This window comes from Macrobrachium nipponense, chromosome 11, assembly GCF_015104395.2.
Source record: "Macrobrachium nipponense isolate FS-2020 chromosome 11, ASM1510439v2, whole genome shotgun sequence".
NCBI classification, from domain to species: Eukaryota; Metazoa; Arthropoda; class Malacostraca; order Decapoda; family Palaemonidae; genus Macrobrachium; species Macrobrachium nipponense.
The window spans coordinates 54,824,883-54,841,833 of NC_061087.1; the positions used below are offsets into that span (position 1 = coordinate 54,824,883).

At 35.8% G+C, this 16,951-nt stretch overlaps 1 protein-coding gene across 1 annotated transcript in view; it reads right to left on the reverse strand.

The window, feature by feature from the left end:
- Positions 1-16,951, reverse strand: part of LOC135206036 (ras GTPase-activating protein 3-like) — a gene marked incomplete in the record, with an annotated part of 518,306 nt that overhangs the window by 122,967 nt on the left and 378,388 nt on the right. The window contains 1 exon segment of the mRNA XM_064237213.1: positions 10,577-10,683. Within this exon segment, the coding sequence (XP_064093283.1) occupies positions 10,577-10,683 (107 nt within the window).

Genomic DNA, 16,951 nt, shown 5'->3' on the forward strand with positions numbered 1-16,951 from the left:
GTGTTTGAAGCAAGGGCTTCACTAAAGGGGACAGTAAAAACTTCACAGCTTCCTGACTTCGTACTGCAGGAAGAATGCCTTAGTCTCGAAACTTGAAGGGCGGGTTACTCCTCAAAACCACTTGTAGGACGGTTCTTCTCTGAAAGGGTTACGTCGTCGACATCAGGACCTCTCTCTCTCTCTCTCTCTCTCTCTCTCTCTCTCTCTCTCTCTCTCTCTCTCGTCTCTCTCTCTCTCTCTCTCTCTCAGACTACGAACTGCGGACTTAACTTGTTTCCGTTCACATTCTCTCTTGTGCGTCCTCTTCCTCTCTTATCCTTCGTCTCTTCCTTCTCTTATCTCTGATGATCTGATTTCTTCTACTTCCTCAGGGCATATATATATATACATATACATTGATCTCAGGGTGGGGCTAAAAAGGGCAGAGCTTAACCAGCGAACATCATCGTCTCCCGAGAGGAACTTTTTAGAAGGATCCAGACGAAAAGTTACATCATAATAGCGGCGGTTTCTAGTGATGGGCGCATACTGGAGTTCCACAACACACCTGGGGATTCTTGAACAATCATGAGAACAGACGCTTCCAACACGTGCGCGAATGCCTCCTTGCTGCAGACCTACTTGAAGAAGATGCATTTTCCTTTGCTTTAATATATGATTCTTCGCTAAAAAGCGATTACCATGACAAAAGCACAAAGAATTTTGTTTGAATTTGTTTTTGTTTGAAGATTTCTTCCGCTTTTAACTCATTTATTTCTTACTGGCTCGAGAAAGATTATGGGGTGACCGAACAAAGAATTTCTACAATGATAAAATGTAGAAATTATCAAAGCTGAGCTGATGTTGCTAAGAGTGAAATCTGTAATGAAACAAAAGACTCAGACAACTGAAGATGTTGAAATTGTTGTTAATTTGGATCAATAAAGAAACGTTAGCCGGTGATAGTCTATCTGAGGTTATCTTATGTGAAAAGGCAAGATAATTATCCGCTGATCTCTAGTAAACCACCCCACAAATGAGCATTTCTTCCACTTCACCTTCCAATTACTGGTAAAGTGTGTACAAATTTGCATCTCTTCTTCTATATACTTTACATTAATTTTTGTAATTTTTGCATGCTAGGCTTGTTAAAATAAAGTTAAAATACCTCTAGTATTTGTGCAGTTTTGGATGCCTGGAAAGGATGAATCCAATTCCCATTATTTCTGATGGGAAAAATTTGCTTTGTTAAAGGACAGCTGTCAGGAAATAATTAAGTCCATTAAATAAGAAATGAATATATCATAATCTGGTCCCTGCCAGTTGTTTCAGTCCTAAAAAAAGACGATATCAACACATTGACTGTATAAAAAGTTTCAGATGCCTGATGTGGCTGTGTCTGAGTCTGGAAAGTAAGACACAAAGTAATGCACCTGCTTTTATTTCCCCAAACCTCTGGAAACTTTCAGTGCAAGCATCTTTTATTTAGGCTGAAGACAGCTTCCAGTGCTTCAGTATGCAATGCAGCTTATTCTGCAGGAGTTCCCCTAGAACTGGCTGACTGTTTGTATAGATAATATCCTGATCCTAGGTGGATTTTTTAAAGACCACCCATAGCTGGTATACAGGGTTTGGGCTACTTTTCAAAGACATGTGCGCAAGATTAATCTTCAGAAGTGTTCCTGGATCCGGCCCGAAGCTGTACCTTGGATATTTGGTTGTAAGATTAGGGATGAGGAAGCTTCTTGAGTACATCCAGAAAATTGATAATTTTCATATTCTATTGCCATATCTGAAGACCTTTTAGAGTATGCATACACACTAATGGCACTTTGCAGCTGAAGAAAGGAGCACTGAATCCATTGCAAGTACTTCCACGTTCCAAGGTTCCTCTTAACACACTGGGACTACTGCTGCAAAGAGAACACTTTTGTGATGTGTTGGGAAGACACAAGACACCTGCCTCATCATTATGCTCATGAATGGTGGTGTGAAGTTAAAGGGTAAATGTACCACAAGAGTACAGAAGCACAGCACCTCAATACTGCAATCAACTGCCATGCAATGTCCAGATGTGATAAGGTCTATCAAGTAAATGAGAGGTGTTGACAGATTTGATCAGAATATCAAATGCTAAAACTTCACCTCTAAAGAGTGTAAAACAGACAAATAAGTGGTTGCTTTATTTGGTTCAGATACTGCTGCAGAATACTCATGTGTATCTGAAGTATAGCATGGAAGCATAGAAACTAAACTGGCTCTGCTGGAAGTCCACAAGGTGGCATGAGATGCACTGCTCTATTTTGCGTTGAAGTAGCACTGAACTCCCCCATCCTTATTTGCTGTCTGTTAAATGAGCAGGGGTACTATCATACTTGTGCCTGCTAAGTCCACACAGTAGCACCTTCTGTTTGAAGCTGTTGATCTTAATTACCCAGTTGTGTTGGCATAAGATGCTGATGATGTTGATGCCAGTCTCCTTTGGGAAACACCACACCCAAGAAGAAGCAAAGGATCTTACATCCTTCTGGACATCTGAAGACAGCATTGCTTCACTATGTCTTTGTACAGCTAATCCCAGCAGTATGGCAAGTGCCAGGTGGCACTCTGCATAATTAGGAACTGCTTCAAGATGTGCCATGCTCTCCAGAAGTACTGGTCAATGCCATCTTCATGAGGCATAATCCTGATTGCAGTTGTGGCTGAGAACACAATTGTCAAGGTAGGCCAACATGAGATCATTTGTCTACACAACAGTCTCTTATTTTCTTTTTAGTCAGCCAAAGTGCATGATGCTTTCGAATACTCCATTTATGAAAGAGAAGGTTTGTATCCTTGTAGAAAACTTTTTAGGCAAATTGTTTTTTTGGGGAAAAATAAAAAAATTCCATTATTTCCTACCTTCTACTCATACATAAAGATTTTGGGAGGCTTTTTATGCCACTGTACAGAGCAATCATTTAGCTGCAAAATGAATCAAAATTGAGCATTCTACTACAAAAAGTGTCTAGAGTTCTGTGTCTGAACCAAATAAGGTATACAGGCAGTTCCTGGCTTGCAACGGGTTCGGCTTACGATGTTCAGAGGTTACAACACTTCTCAATTATATTCCTCACAAATTGTTTCCAGGTTTACGACATATGTTCCAGGGTTATGACACTTACAACGCTGGTCTGACAGAAAAAATACGACTCCAAAAAGGCAAAATAATCAATATTTGAAAGTTTTTTTTATGAAAAATGTATATGCAGTTTATACATAGTTTTTAATACAACCAAAACATTAAAAGTAAGGTTTTCTTATGATTTTTGACAATTTTCCAGCTTACGATGCGTCTCAAGAACAGAACCTCCGTTATAAGCCGGGGACTGCCTGTATACATAGTTTTTGGACAAAACATCTGGATGTGTCACTTTTTCGGGGAAACATGATGCTACGCTTGTCACATATTTTCACATTGCAATAATCAGACAAATCTCAGGTGCAAATAGGTACTCGGGCACCACTAGGCGCTACTAGGCGCTCGATCGGCTCCCACTGGGTGCTCAGCGCCAATGGAAATCAGGTGCTGAAGTGTCTCAGCCCAACTACATGCTCAAATACCTATATGATAAATGCAAGAAGTAATCTAAAGTCAAACATAAGACTAAAGACAGGATCACCCTGTACAGTATAATTCAGCACCAGGCAAGCTAATAGCTTTGACAGCAAATGTACTATGTCATCAGTCTAGCTTCATAACAGCTGTGTTTTGATCCAAGCTCTGAAGGCACTGCTAAAACCACCTTACTTTGTTCACTTAATCAGTTTCAAGTACAGCCCTCTATAGAGATGTTCTCTCTGTAGTGGGCTCTTGTATGTTTTCAATGAAAGTTGCTTCCTATTATTAATAATAATTTTATTCTTGCCTTTACTAGGATCTCAGTAGACCATCCTCCGAAAGCCCATCATAACTAATTCTCTCCCGCTACATTATGTCATCAATTAAACAATTCTGGAAAATACAGATTGATAAGCGTTTAAATTTACTGTGATTTCGTTGCAGTAGCGAATATGCTATTAAGCGAAAGTAGTGTAAAATCTTATATCAGAACTTTATAACAACATGAATTATTAATCCTGCAAAATCGCCTTGCAGAATTAAAACTCAACACCAACATTTTTCTGGTAACGAATGCAACGTTTACATTGTTACGCTACTCTATCAGGAAGGCAGCTAATGCAATGTTTACATCATCATGCTACTTGCTTATCAACTCAGTAATATTTTACTTGTTGCAATAGTACTCATTGCAAAGATGATCTAATCAAAAGATCAATCCTGAAACATATTATCAAACAATATCTGGTCTGTAACAAGCGTAAACATTGGTCTGTCGAACCAATATTTACATATTATAGTCCGACACTTGTACAAGAGTAGTTGACCAATTAACTACAATTTCGCTGTGAAAGTGAAATAATGATGTACTACTTCAGTAAAAAAAAGAACAAAACAAGGAAAAAATAATTCTGAAGCTTTTGGCTGAAGCTATTCCACTTTCAGTTTGTATACTAAAGTCAGGTAAATAACTGGCAAAAAATGAAAAAATGCTGCTAACACCAGATGTTTTCACCAGACATCGCAGAAATGGAATGAGCTAATCTGCTGGGAGCAAGACTGGTGTCGCCTTCACACTTTCGGTGTCGCTACCACAAAATTTGAATTATGTAATTACTGGGTAAGTTGCAAAATTAAAAATTTAGAATCAAAGCGATCATTACCGAAGAGCATTGGCTTGAAATATACACTCTATGCTGACTAGAAGAGGATTGGTTCATGGTCTTTTAACCGGCCCAGTTGTAAACAAGATGGCCGACTTGCATGCGCAATGGTCACTTCTTCCAGATTTTGACGTAGGAAAACTTGGGTTCAGCCTCGCTTAAGATGAGAGAAAATGCCCTTTTGTCTATGAGTCAATTATACTCTATCATGTGTCATGATAGACCAGGCTAGTCACCATGGAGAGCACTGTCACACCATGGAACGGGTAACTACTTGAGGACAAAACAAGTGACTACAATATAAAAAATAACAATAATCTTAACAATAATAATAATGGATTTGGTATTTCCTAACAGAACAGGCAATTGCTGTCCATTTCATAATTTCTACCTAAATAGTATGCGTGTGTGCATGTGTAATATGAAAATTGGTGGCCCCAATAAATTTTTCTGGATCAGCTAGTGATAAAGACCACTTGAACAATGTGATCATTACCACACTACTGTAATTGATAGGTGAATCAGATAGAAGTATGGTAATCTTATCCTTAGAAACAATCTGCCCCTATAATCAATAGTCAAATTCTAAGGAATAATTCTATCCCTGAATTACCAATATCATATATAAACCAAAAGCTCTCACACAAACATTTTCAGGTAGTTGGCAATTCCATCACAGTTCTATTTTATCTATAAATACCACGCTCAATCCTTGGTAAGGTTACTTTTCATATACAGTCGTACCTCGAGATACGAAAGGCTCAATTTACGAAAAACTCGAGATCTGAAATCCAATAGGAAAAATTTAACGACTCTACATATGAAGAGTTTTCAAGATACGAAAGGTTTCTGTAAAGTCCAAGATTCGCCCGAACCACTGATAACAATTTTGAAACTTGCGCTCCGCCAACTTAGTAGACTCGCCACCATCCTCCTGCTCTCCCATTGGTTCCTGATGCTAGTCGCGGCCATGAGATCCTTCTCTCCTATTGGCCAGCATCCTGTCCCTCCCATCATGCATCTATGTACGTGGTGGCGTGCCTCGGCCACTCGGTACCAGCATTGTTATAGTACGCACGCGGTACTCGTTTCGGGATCGTCAACTGTTTCTGAATCTACTAGTCAGAGTTGACATTGTGATGGTGTTTGTGTCATGTGTATTTAAAAAAAAAAAATTTCTCATATCTTTTCACAGAAAATGGAAAAAGAAGAGCACCTCTTGAGTGACGACATACATGATATGATTGACCAAGATCTCTCTCGTGGGATAAGTGACCAAGATCTCTCACATGGGATAAGTGATCAAGGTCTCTCTCATGGGATAACTGGAAACTTTGCAAGGTTGGTAGAATCTCCACTCCCTGCTGAACAGAGGGTGTTGACCAATCATTTACAACATGCATACCAGTATAATCAAGGCACTTCAGTTTATGTTGAGGGTCAGCAGCCGAACATTCAGTAACCAAATCAGTTGCAGAGAGAGCATGTGATTGAACAGGGTTTTGATAGACACCAGGGCCAACAGTCATGAGGGGCAACAATTAGTAGATAATTATCAAGATGGGCAGCCGTTAATGAACACTACGCATTTATAGAAAAAAAAGACACCCCGAAAAGGCTCACACAGGTCGTATGCTTGCGCAGTTCGATGACGTTTGCCTGAGTTGTTTCAGGAACATTGTGAAAAGTAGGCAGAAGCAGTCTTCATTGGATCGTTATTTTTTAAAGAGGCCTTTAGTATTAGCAGGAGTAAGCAAAAAGGAAGAACCAAGTGATAAAAAACAAAAGGTTGTAAGCAAAAAGAAAGAACCAAGTGATAAAAAACAGAAAGTTGAAAGTGGTGATGAAGTTGAAATTCTGTAAAAAAAAAAAAAAAAAAAAAAAAAAAAAAAAAAAAACCACAAAGTAAAAAAAAAAAAAAAAGTTAAACATAAAAAAAAGAGAGAGAGAAAAAAAGGCAGAAATTAAGGATGTTCTAGCTGCTTTTCATAAAGTACCATCGTTTGTCCTCCTCCTCTGCCGCCACTTTCGGAGATAGCCTCACTCGAAAGGTAAGCTTCCACATTTTACATACAGTATTTCTTGTATACCATGTACACTAATACACTTTATTTACAGGTTATTTTGCATTTTGTTATTAATTTAGGTATTGAATGGTCCAAATTGTTGTAGTATTCATTGTTTATAGGTCAATTTAGCTTTATTATGAAATTTACTGGGGGATTTTTGGAGGGCTTGGAACGGATTAGCCATTTTACATGTAAAATGTGGTCCAAGATACGAAAACCTCATGATACGAAGGGCGCCTCGGAACGGATTAATTTCGTATCTCGAGGTACTACTGTATATCAAGACAAGAATTTGCTGAAATATCAAATAGTAATCACATTTGTTGAAACATACAACTACAAAAAGTATGTCTCTTAAGTCTGTGAATGAATTTGAATTTACCATCCTTTATCTCAATCCAATCAAAGATCCTTCTTGATGGGATGAAAACATAGCAGGGGAAAAGAGGTTCGGTCAATAAATCCGAAAGTTGTATTACACCAAATACAAATGGAAAGATAAAAAGGAATGCAACTGGGGACTCTGAGGCTATAAAGAGTATATTATACTGTAATCCTACTGTGTGTGCTGCATTACACACGCATCTGACACACTCTACCTATAGGAAAAAACTTTCTTGAAAATATAACAAAGGTTCCTGGAATTACCTCATGTTTATTTAACTGCGTTTTAGCTAAATGTATACTACAAATATTACCATGAGAGGGATAGATGCACTTTAACCTCTTTACCTGTTGGCCCCATGGAACTAAGAGACACCCCCACCAGCTTAAACTGTTGTCATTAAACTGTTGTAATCCACATCCCACTATGGCTTGTTACAAGGTCCCTGGGGACATGGGTCTTCAGTGCAAGTATAGTGAGGGACCACAAATATAATACAACTTGAAAAATGTTCAAACAATACCAAAACTTTCATGAAATGCAATTATTCACTTATAACCACATTAGGAATTGACTATAAATGTCCATTTGATATGCCTCAGAAGAGTCAGCATCAACATTAACCCTCTTACGCCGACTGGACATATTTTACGTCGACATTTTTTGTCTCCCGTGTGCCGACTGGACATATTTTACGTCGACTTACAAAAGTTTTTTTTTAAATTCGCGGAAAAATACTTATAGGCCTACCAGCCGAAAACTTTTGAATCACGCGCCTTGGGGGATGCTGGGAGTTCACGGATCAAGGTTTTGTTTTGTTTACAATCGTTACACAGGCACGCAAGCGCGAATTTCTTTCTTGCCGCACTAAAAAGTATCTGTGACACATCTCGGAAATTATTTTGTCACTTTGACATAATTTTTGTACCATTGTAATAAATTAGCCGTTACATGAAGTATTATATATGAAAATGTGCGCATTTTTATGTAGAATACAACAATAAAATACTCATGATTGTAGCTTTTATCAGTTTTGAGATATTTTCATATAAATAACGATAATTGCCAAAATTTCAACCTTCGGTCAACTTTGACTCTACCGAAATGGTCGAAAAACGCAATTGTAAGCTAAAACTCTTATATTTTAGTAATATTCAATCATTTACCTTCATTTTGCAACAAATTGGAAGTCTCTAGCACAATATTTCGATTTATGGTGAATTTATGAAAAAACTTTTTCCTTACGTCCGCGCGGTAACTCTTCCAAAAAAAATCATACATGCGATTGTCGTAATGTTTGCACCATTTTAAAATTAGCCGTTATATAAAGTTTTATATATGGAAATGTGCGCAATTTCATGCACAATACAACTAAAAACAACCCATGGTTGTTAGCTTTTATCAGTTTTGAGATATTTTCATATAAATAACGATAATTGCCAAAATTTCAACCTTCGGTCAACTTTGACTCTACCGAAATGGTCAAAAAACACAATTGTAAGCTAAAACGCTTATATTCTAGTAATATTCAAGCATTTACCTTCATTTTGCAACAAATTGGAAGTCTCTAGCACAATATTTCGATTTATGGTGAATTTGTAAAAAAAAAAATAACATTTTCTTTACGTCCGCACGGTACCTCTTCCGAAAAAATCATACGTGCGATTGTGGTAATGTTTGCACCATTTTAAATTAGCCGTTACATAAAGTTTTATATAGGAAAATGTGCAAAATTTCATGTAGAATACAACAAAAAATAATTGAAGGTTGTAGCTTTTCTCATTTTTGAAATATTTGCATATAAATCACGATAAATACAAAAAAACCACGTTCGGTCAACTTTGACTCTACCGAAATGGTCGAAAAACGCAATTGTAAGCTAAAACTCTTACAGTCTAGTAATATTCAGTCATTTATCTTCATCTTGAAACAAATTTGAAGTCTCTAGCAAAATATTTAGATTTATGGTGAATTTTAAGAAAATCTTTCCTTCCCTCCGCGCGCGGATTCTCCGCCACAAATCTCCGAAATGCGTACGTACCATTCTCGGAATATTTGCTCCGTTTCATATTAGGCATTTCATAGAGTTTTATATACAAAAATGTGCGCAATTTCATGTAGAATAAAACGCAAAATATTTGAAGGTTGTAGCTTTTCTTATTTCCAAAATAATTGCATATAAAAAATATATATATAAAAAAATTCGACATTTGGTCAACTTTAACTCGTCAGATATGGTCGAAAACTGCAATTGTAAGCTAATACTCTTACAGTATAGTAATATTCAATTATTTGTCTTCATTTTGAAAGAAATTGGAAGTCTCTAGGACAATATTTAGATTTATGGTGAATTTTTGAAAAAAATATTTGTTTACGTCCGCGCGTTACGAATTCATGCATTATTTTGTGATAATATTTTCTCTGTGTTGCTTTTATCCTTTTACAATGTGTTACATACCAAAATGATCGCAATTTAGTGTACATTACAACGAAAAAAAGTAACTTGTTACCTTTAACCGTTTTGCGCACAGCACGATTTGAATACAATTATATATGAAATTTCGTTTTTGCGCTATCATATATCGCATTATTTATATATAATAATGATAATTTTTTTCATTTCTGATGGTTGCATACTAAACTTCAGCCAATGAAAAAAAAAAAGGAGCCAAAAATGAATTCTTAATCTTGAAAACTATGCGCGCTGGGATTTTTTGAAAAAAATATTTTTTTTCGCTTCCGCGCTCACTCTGAAACACCTCCGGCACACGGGAGACAATTTTTTTTTTACCGCTTCGGCGTAAGAGGGTTAATTAAAGGCATAAGTAAAAGTCTAACCTAACTACAAGGGACTAAACTATCACAATATGATCACCTTCGGTTTAATAATGAGTCTAGATTATTCTAAAAACAATGGCATCAAATAACCTGCTGATAGTTCTACCATAGAAAAGTACATTTCTTGAATCTGCACTAAATCTTGAGTGTTCTATTGCTCAGGTATTATCATGACAGCTTTCATTACCTTTAAATATGAACCCAATTAAATTATATCTCATATTTATCGAGATAAAAAATTTATCTAAGCAAAAACATGCAACAAACTCTTAACAAGTAAATTTTAAATCTATATAAATGTACTTGAAACTAGGAATGAATTCTAAGTCTTCAAATTCTATCTGAATACTACACCTAGATATCCTTTTCGAAAGGGGTTTAAGAATAAATTGTCTGAAGTAACTGTAGATTTAATGTCTGCATTACTAAGTTAAAATTCCAATTTACTTCAATTAAAGAAGTATTTAGATAACACTATACAAAAATCATTAAATCATAATCAAGATAAAGCCAAATATACAATACAATGAAAAATACTTACCTTTGGTTTTAGAATATGAAAGACTTTGAGTAGTGAGTCGAAAGAAACGGGTCTTGAAATTTTTTATACCAAATTTCTTCCTTCCCTGTGCTCTTTTGATCATAATACTGAAAATATATAAAATATATCAACTGTTTGTTACAGGAAATCATATAAATTCTATAATGTTTATATACAATGTTTATGTAATCAAAAGAAATAAAAATAATTCTGTAAATCTATCACTTAAAAACATGAGAGGCTTTCAAATTGTAAAAATTCTATCAATGGTACACTAATTATCTGAGTATATATTCTTACAACTACACCTAAAAACTTACAACTTCACAGCATGAAAATTGTTTTGATAAAACAAATTATTTAGATGCTTACCTACTGTTAAAGCTAGCTTACATATTCAAGCCACTGGGTTCAATCAGCATTCAAAATAAACACGACCACCCACTAAGATATGGGGAGGTTAGGTGGGTTTCCACTAACATCAAGTATCCAAAATCAATTAATTAATTTAGTACAAAAATTCCATTTACCGTATATTTCGGCGTATAAGTCGACCGGGAGATAAGTCGACCCCCCCTATTCTGAGTAAATTTTTATGATTTTAACTAATATCGGGTATATTAGTAGACCTATGAAATGTGAGGCCAACCGTACGCTCAAAATAAGCTCTACTTACCATATGAAATACAGGTAATATACTCGGTATGTTAACAAATCTGTGTAACATATAAAAGATGAATACCTGCAAATATGATTAGAAATGATGAAACGAAAGATACGTTACTCGAGTGTAATGTAAACAAACAAAGCGCTAACTAACGCTGCATAACAGCCTACATATATATGTATGTACAAACTGCCACTCAAGTTAATGTTTGATGAATTGTTTAATTCAAGTGACGATGACTCAAGTAATTTTGAAGGATTTTAAATACATATTTACCATTAAATACACATTTTTTATTTTATTTTATGTGATAAATAAAGATGTCATACCATAAATGTTTTTGAACAATACCCGGGTAAATACAAAACTGTCAGAGTGAACGCATCCCTCTCAACTACGGTATTACAAATGACTACGCAGTGTTTACACTTGCTGTGCGATTGGTGTTTCTTCAAGTTACTTTGATTTTTTTCATTTTATTTAAGGTAATGGATGTTCTAACGTATTATTATTGTCGTATTACAGTGTGCAATGTTTTTAATACTGGTATTTACATACATAGTTACCTCAACAAGGCTGTCATTGTAATTTGCCAACTGTAAAGCCTGGATTCCTGTACCGAAATGCCAAAATAATAAAGATTCGCTTTTTGTTACCGTTAGATAAGTCGACCCCCTAATTTTGGCATGATTTTTTGGGGCTAAAGGGTCGACTTATACGCCGAAATATACGGTATTTGGGATGAATCTGACCTATTGCTAAAGTTGGCAGATTAACACATTGAATAAGGATAGTTGGTTAGTGCAGCCAGAGAAACATCTGCTCAGCCATGCTAACTAGAAACTTTTTTCAAGTTGTGTGACCCTTCCTGGTACGCACTTTACCAGACAGTGGATCCACAGCAGGATACAAAGTCTTTGTAGCAAGACTTATTGGGGGGGCTCCTTACGAAGAAAAATTACTATCTCCTACAGCATACTAATGACTTCTGTGCCAGAGTTGAAAGCCAATAACCAATGGTCCAAAACTGAAGACCTTCATGCTCCCCTAACTCAACACTGGGATTTTCTAACAACCTAAAGATAGGTGAGAAAAGGTTCTCTCATATTTTGTTCAAGAGAAAATCATCCCTACTGTGACAATATGATTAAGTGCTTTATAATTCTAATGCGAAATTTAATGTCTTGCAAACAAAGAGTAGTAAAACTTAAGTTCCACGTCCACTAAGCTACATCGACAACTGTCTCCAGTCAAAAGTTTTAAGGAAAATTAAAACATGTTTACAATACAGACTGTGACATTTTACTTTCATACAATAGCAAGTGATCATGACTTGCCTCTATGTGGGAGCTTGATTTAAGCAACAGAAAAAACAACATAGCATTCTTGAATAAGAAAGTTTGCCTCCCAGCACCAAAGAATGAATTTCTAACTCAACTTTTTCAAGATAAATCCTTCATGCTATAACTGAACATAGCAGTGCTTCATCTTCATTGTCTACTAAAGCAGTTAAGCCTTAAACGCCTAAGGGGTATAATAAAAATCGTCTCCCTTATGCAGAGGGGGTCTCGGAGTGAGCGCAGAAGCGGAAAAAATATTTTTTTCAAAAAATCACAGCGCGCTTAATTTTCAAGATTAAGAGTTAATTTTTAGCTCCTTTTTTGTCATTGCCTGAAGTTTAGTATGCAACCATCAGAAATGAAAAAAGTATCATTATCATATATAAATACAGTAGTACCTCGAGATACGAAATTAATCCGTACAGAGGTGCCCTTCGTATCATGAGGTTTTCGTATCTTGGACCACATGTTACATGTAAAATGGCTAATCCGTTCCAAGCCCTCCAAAAATCCCCCAGTAAATTTCATAATAAAGCTAAATTGACCTATAAACAATGAAATACTACAACAATTTGGACCATTCAATACCTAAATTAATAACAAAATGCAAAATAACCTGTAAATAAAGTGTATTAGTGTACATGGTATACAAGAAATACTGTAGTAAAATGTGGAAGCTTACCTTTCGAGTGAGGCTATCTCTGAAAGTGGCGGCAGAGGAGGAGGAGGAGGACAAACACCAGATACGTATGTACGTACATACACTTTAAAAAATACGTAACTATCCAAGGAAGATTGCTTCTGCCTACTTTTCACAATGTTCCTGAAACGACTCAGGCAAACGTCATCGAACTGCGCAAGCATACGACCTGTGTGAGCCTTTTCGGGGTGTCTTTTTTCTACAAATGATTGCACTTTATGAAAAGTGGCTAGAACATCCTTAATTTCTGCATTTTTTTTTTTTTTTTTTTTACTTTACATTTTTTTTTTTTTTTTTTTTTTTTTAACAAAATTTCAACTTCATTACCACTTTCAACTTTCTGTTTTTTATCACTTGGTTCTTTTTTCTATAAACGTGTAGTGTTCATTAACGGCTGCCCGTCTTGATAATTATCTACTAATTGTTGCAACTCATGACTCTGTTGGCCCTGGTGTCCATCAAAACCCTGTTGAACCAAATGCTCTCTCTGCAACTGATTTGGGTACTGAATGTTCGGCTGCTGACCTTCAACATAAACTGAAGTGCCTTGATTATACTGGTATGCATGTTGTAAATGATTGGTCAACACCCTCTGTTCAGCAGGGAGTGGAGATTCTACCAACCTTGCAAAGTTTCCAGTTATCCCATGAGAGAGACCTTGATCACTTATCCCATGTGAGAGATCTTGGTCACTTATCTCACAAGAGAGATCTTGGTCAATCATAGAATATATGTCGTCCCTCAAGAGGTGCTCTTCTTTTTCCATTTTCTGTGAAAAGATATGAGAATTTTTTTTTTTAAATACACATTGACGATCCCGAAACAAATACCGCGTGCGTACTATAACAATGCTGGTACCGAGTGGCCAAGGCACACCACCACGTACAAAGATGCATGATGGGAGGGACGCTGGCCAATAGGAGAGAAAGATCTCATGGCTGCGACTAGCATCAGGAACCAATGGGAGAGCAGGAGGATGGTGGCGAGTCTACTAGTACTAAGATGGCGGCGCGCGGCGCGAGTTTCAAAATTGTTATTCCGGGCGAATCTCGGACTTTCAGAAACCTTTCGTATCTTAAAATCTTTTCGTATGTAGAGCCATTAAATTTTTCGTATTGGCTTTCGTATCTCGAGTTTTTCGTAAGTTGAGCCTTTCGTATCTCGAGGTACCTCTGTAATGCAATATATGATAGCGCGAAAACAAAATTTCATATATAATTGTATTCAAATCGTGCTGTGAGCAAAACGGTTAAAGCCAACGAGTTACTTTTGTTTTCATTGTATTGTACACTAAATTGCAATCATTTTGGTATATAACACATTGTAAAACGATCAAAGCAACACAGAAAATATTATCACAAAATGATGCATGAATTCGTAACGCGCGGATGTAAAAAAATGTTTTTTTTCAAAAATTCACCATAAATCTAAATATTTTTCTAGAGACTTCCAATTTGTTTAAAAATGAATATAAATGATTGAATATTACTATACTGTAAGAGTATTAGCTTACAATTGCAGTTTTCGACCATTTCGGAAGAGTTAAAGTTGACCGAATGTCGAATTTTTTTATATATTTCTTTATATGCAAATATTTCAAATATGAAAAAAGCTACAACCTTCAATTATTTTTTGGTGTATTCTACATGATATTGCGCACATTTTCGTATATAAAACTCTATGAAACGCCTGATATGAAATGGAGCAAATATTCCGAGAATGCGATGTATGCACTTCGGAGATTTGCGGTGGAGAATCCGCACACGGAGGGAAGGAAAGTTTTTTTTTTAAATTCACTATAAATCTAAATATTATGCTAGAGACTTCCAATTTGTTTCAAAATGAAGATAAATGACTGAATATTACTAGACTATAAGAGTTTTAGCTTACAATTGCGTTTTTCGACCATTTTGGTAGAGTCAAAGTTAACTGAACGTGGTTTTTTTCTATCTATCATGATTTCTATGCAAATATTTCAAAAATGAGTAAAGCTACAACCTTCAATTATTTTTTGTTGTATTCTACATAAAATTGCTCACATTTTCCTATATAAAACTTTATGTAATGGGTAATTTAAAATGGTGCAAACATTACGACAATCGCATGTATGATTTTTTCGGAAGAGTTACCGCGCGGACGTAAGGAAAAAAATTTTTTTTTTTTCATAAATTCACCATAAATCGAAATATTGTGCTAGAGACTTCCAATTTGTTGCAAAATGAAGGTAAATGATTGAATATTACTAGAATATAAGTTTTAGCTTACAATTGCGTTTTTCGACCATTTCAGTAGAGTCAAAGTTGACCGAAGGTTGAAATTTTGGCACATCGTTATTTATATGAAAATATTTCAAAACTGATAAAAGCTACAACCATGGGTTGTTTTTAGTTGTATTGTGCATGAAATTGTGTACATTTCCATCTATAAAACTTTATGTAACGGCTAATTTAAAATGGTTCAAACATTACCACAATCGCACGTATGATTTTTTCGGAAGAGTTACCGCGCGGACGTAAGGAAAAAGTTTTTTTCATAAATTCACCATAAATCGAAATATTGTGCTAGAGACTTCCAATTTGTTGCAAAATGAAGGTAAATGATTGAATATTACTAAAATATAAGAGTTTTAGCTTATAATTGCGTTTTTCGACCATTTTGGTAGAGTCAAAGTTGACCGAAGATAGAAATTTTGGCACTTATCGTTATTTATATGAAAATATTTCAAAACTGATAAAAGTTACAATCATGAATATTTTTTTTTTATTCTACATGAAAATGCGCACATTTTCATATATAATACTCCATGTAACAGCTAATTTAAAATGGTGCAAAAATTATGTCAAAGTGACAAAATAATTTCAGAGATATGTCACTGATACTTTTTAGTGCGATAAGAAAGAAATTCGCGCTTGCGCGCCTGCGTAACGATTGTAAACAAAACAACACCTTGATCTGTGAACTCCCAGCATCCCCCTAGGCGCGAGATTCAAAAGTTTTCGGCTGGTAGGCCTATAAGTATTTTTCCACGAATTTTTAAAAAAACTTTTTTATGTCAACGTAAATTGCATCCGGTCGGCATCCAAAAGACCATTTATCTCGACGTAAAATACGTCCAATAGGCGTTTATGAGTTAAGCACTGTCATTCACTGTCATAAAACTGGGAAAGCTTTTGTTTTGGGTTTCTCTCTGGCTCTAAACAATGGGAGAAAAGAAAAAATTATGTGTCTTCCTGAACAAACTCTCATAAGAAAAAGCTTGAAGTTCACTGGCAGACTTTACTGTAGCAAAAGCTAAAGAAAATAAGAGTTAAGAAAATTAAGCACTGAAATAGAAAGTCACTTTATGCATTGGATACCAGAGGAATTTCATCAGGTTACCCGCAGAGGTACAGGAACTGGAAATCCCTCAGGAAAAGCACCAAGATCAATAATTGACCATTGTTGTTGATAAGTCCAGCAGTGAAGGGCCTGCTAGAATTAAGGGGCTGACTCCACAAGGCCCCATTATAAAGTAAGTGCTTCATTCTACCTTATGATTGGAGGATTTGCTTCACATTTTTACGACTTATCCTTCAACTCATACAGAAAAAATACAAAGTTAGGAAATTATGAAATTCAACCTCTAAGTGTATTTTTTTCCAGTTGAAGAAACGTTTTTCAAAGTTTTC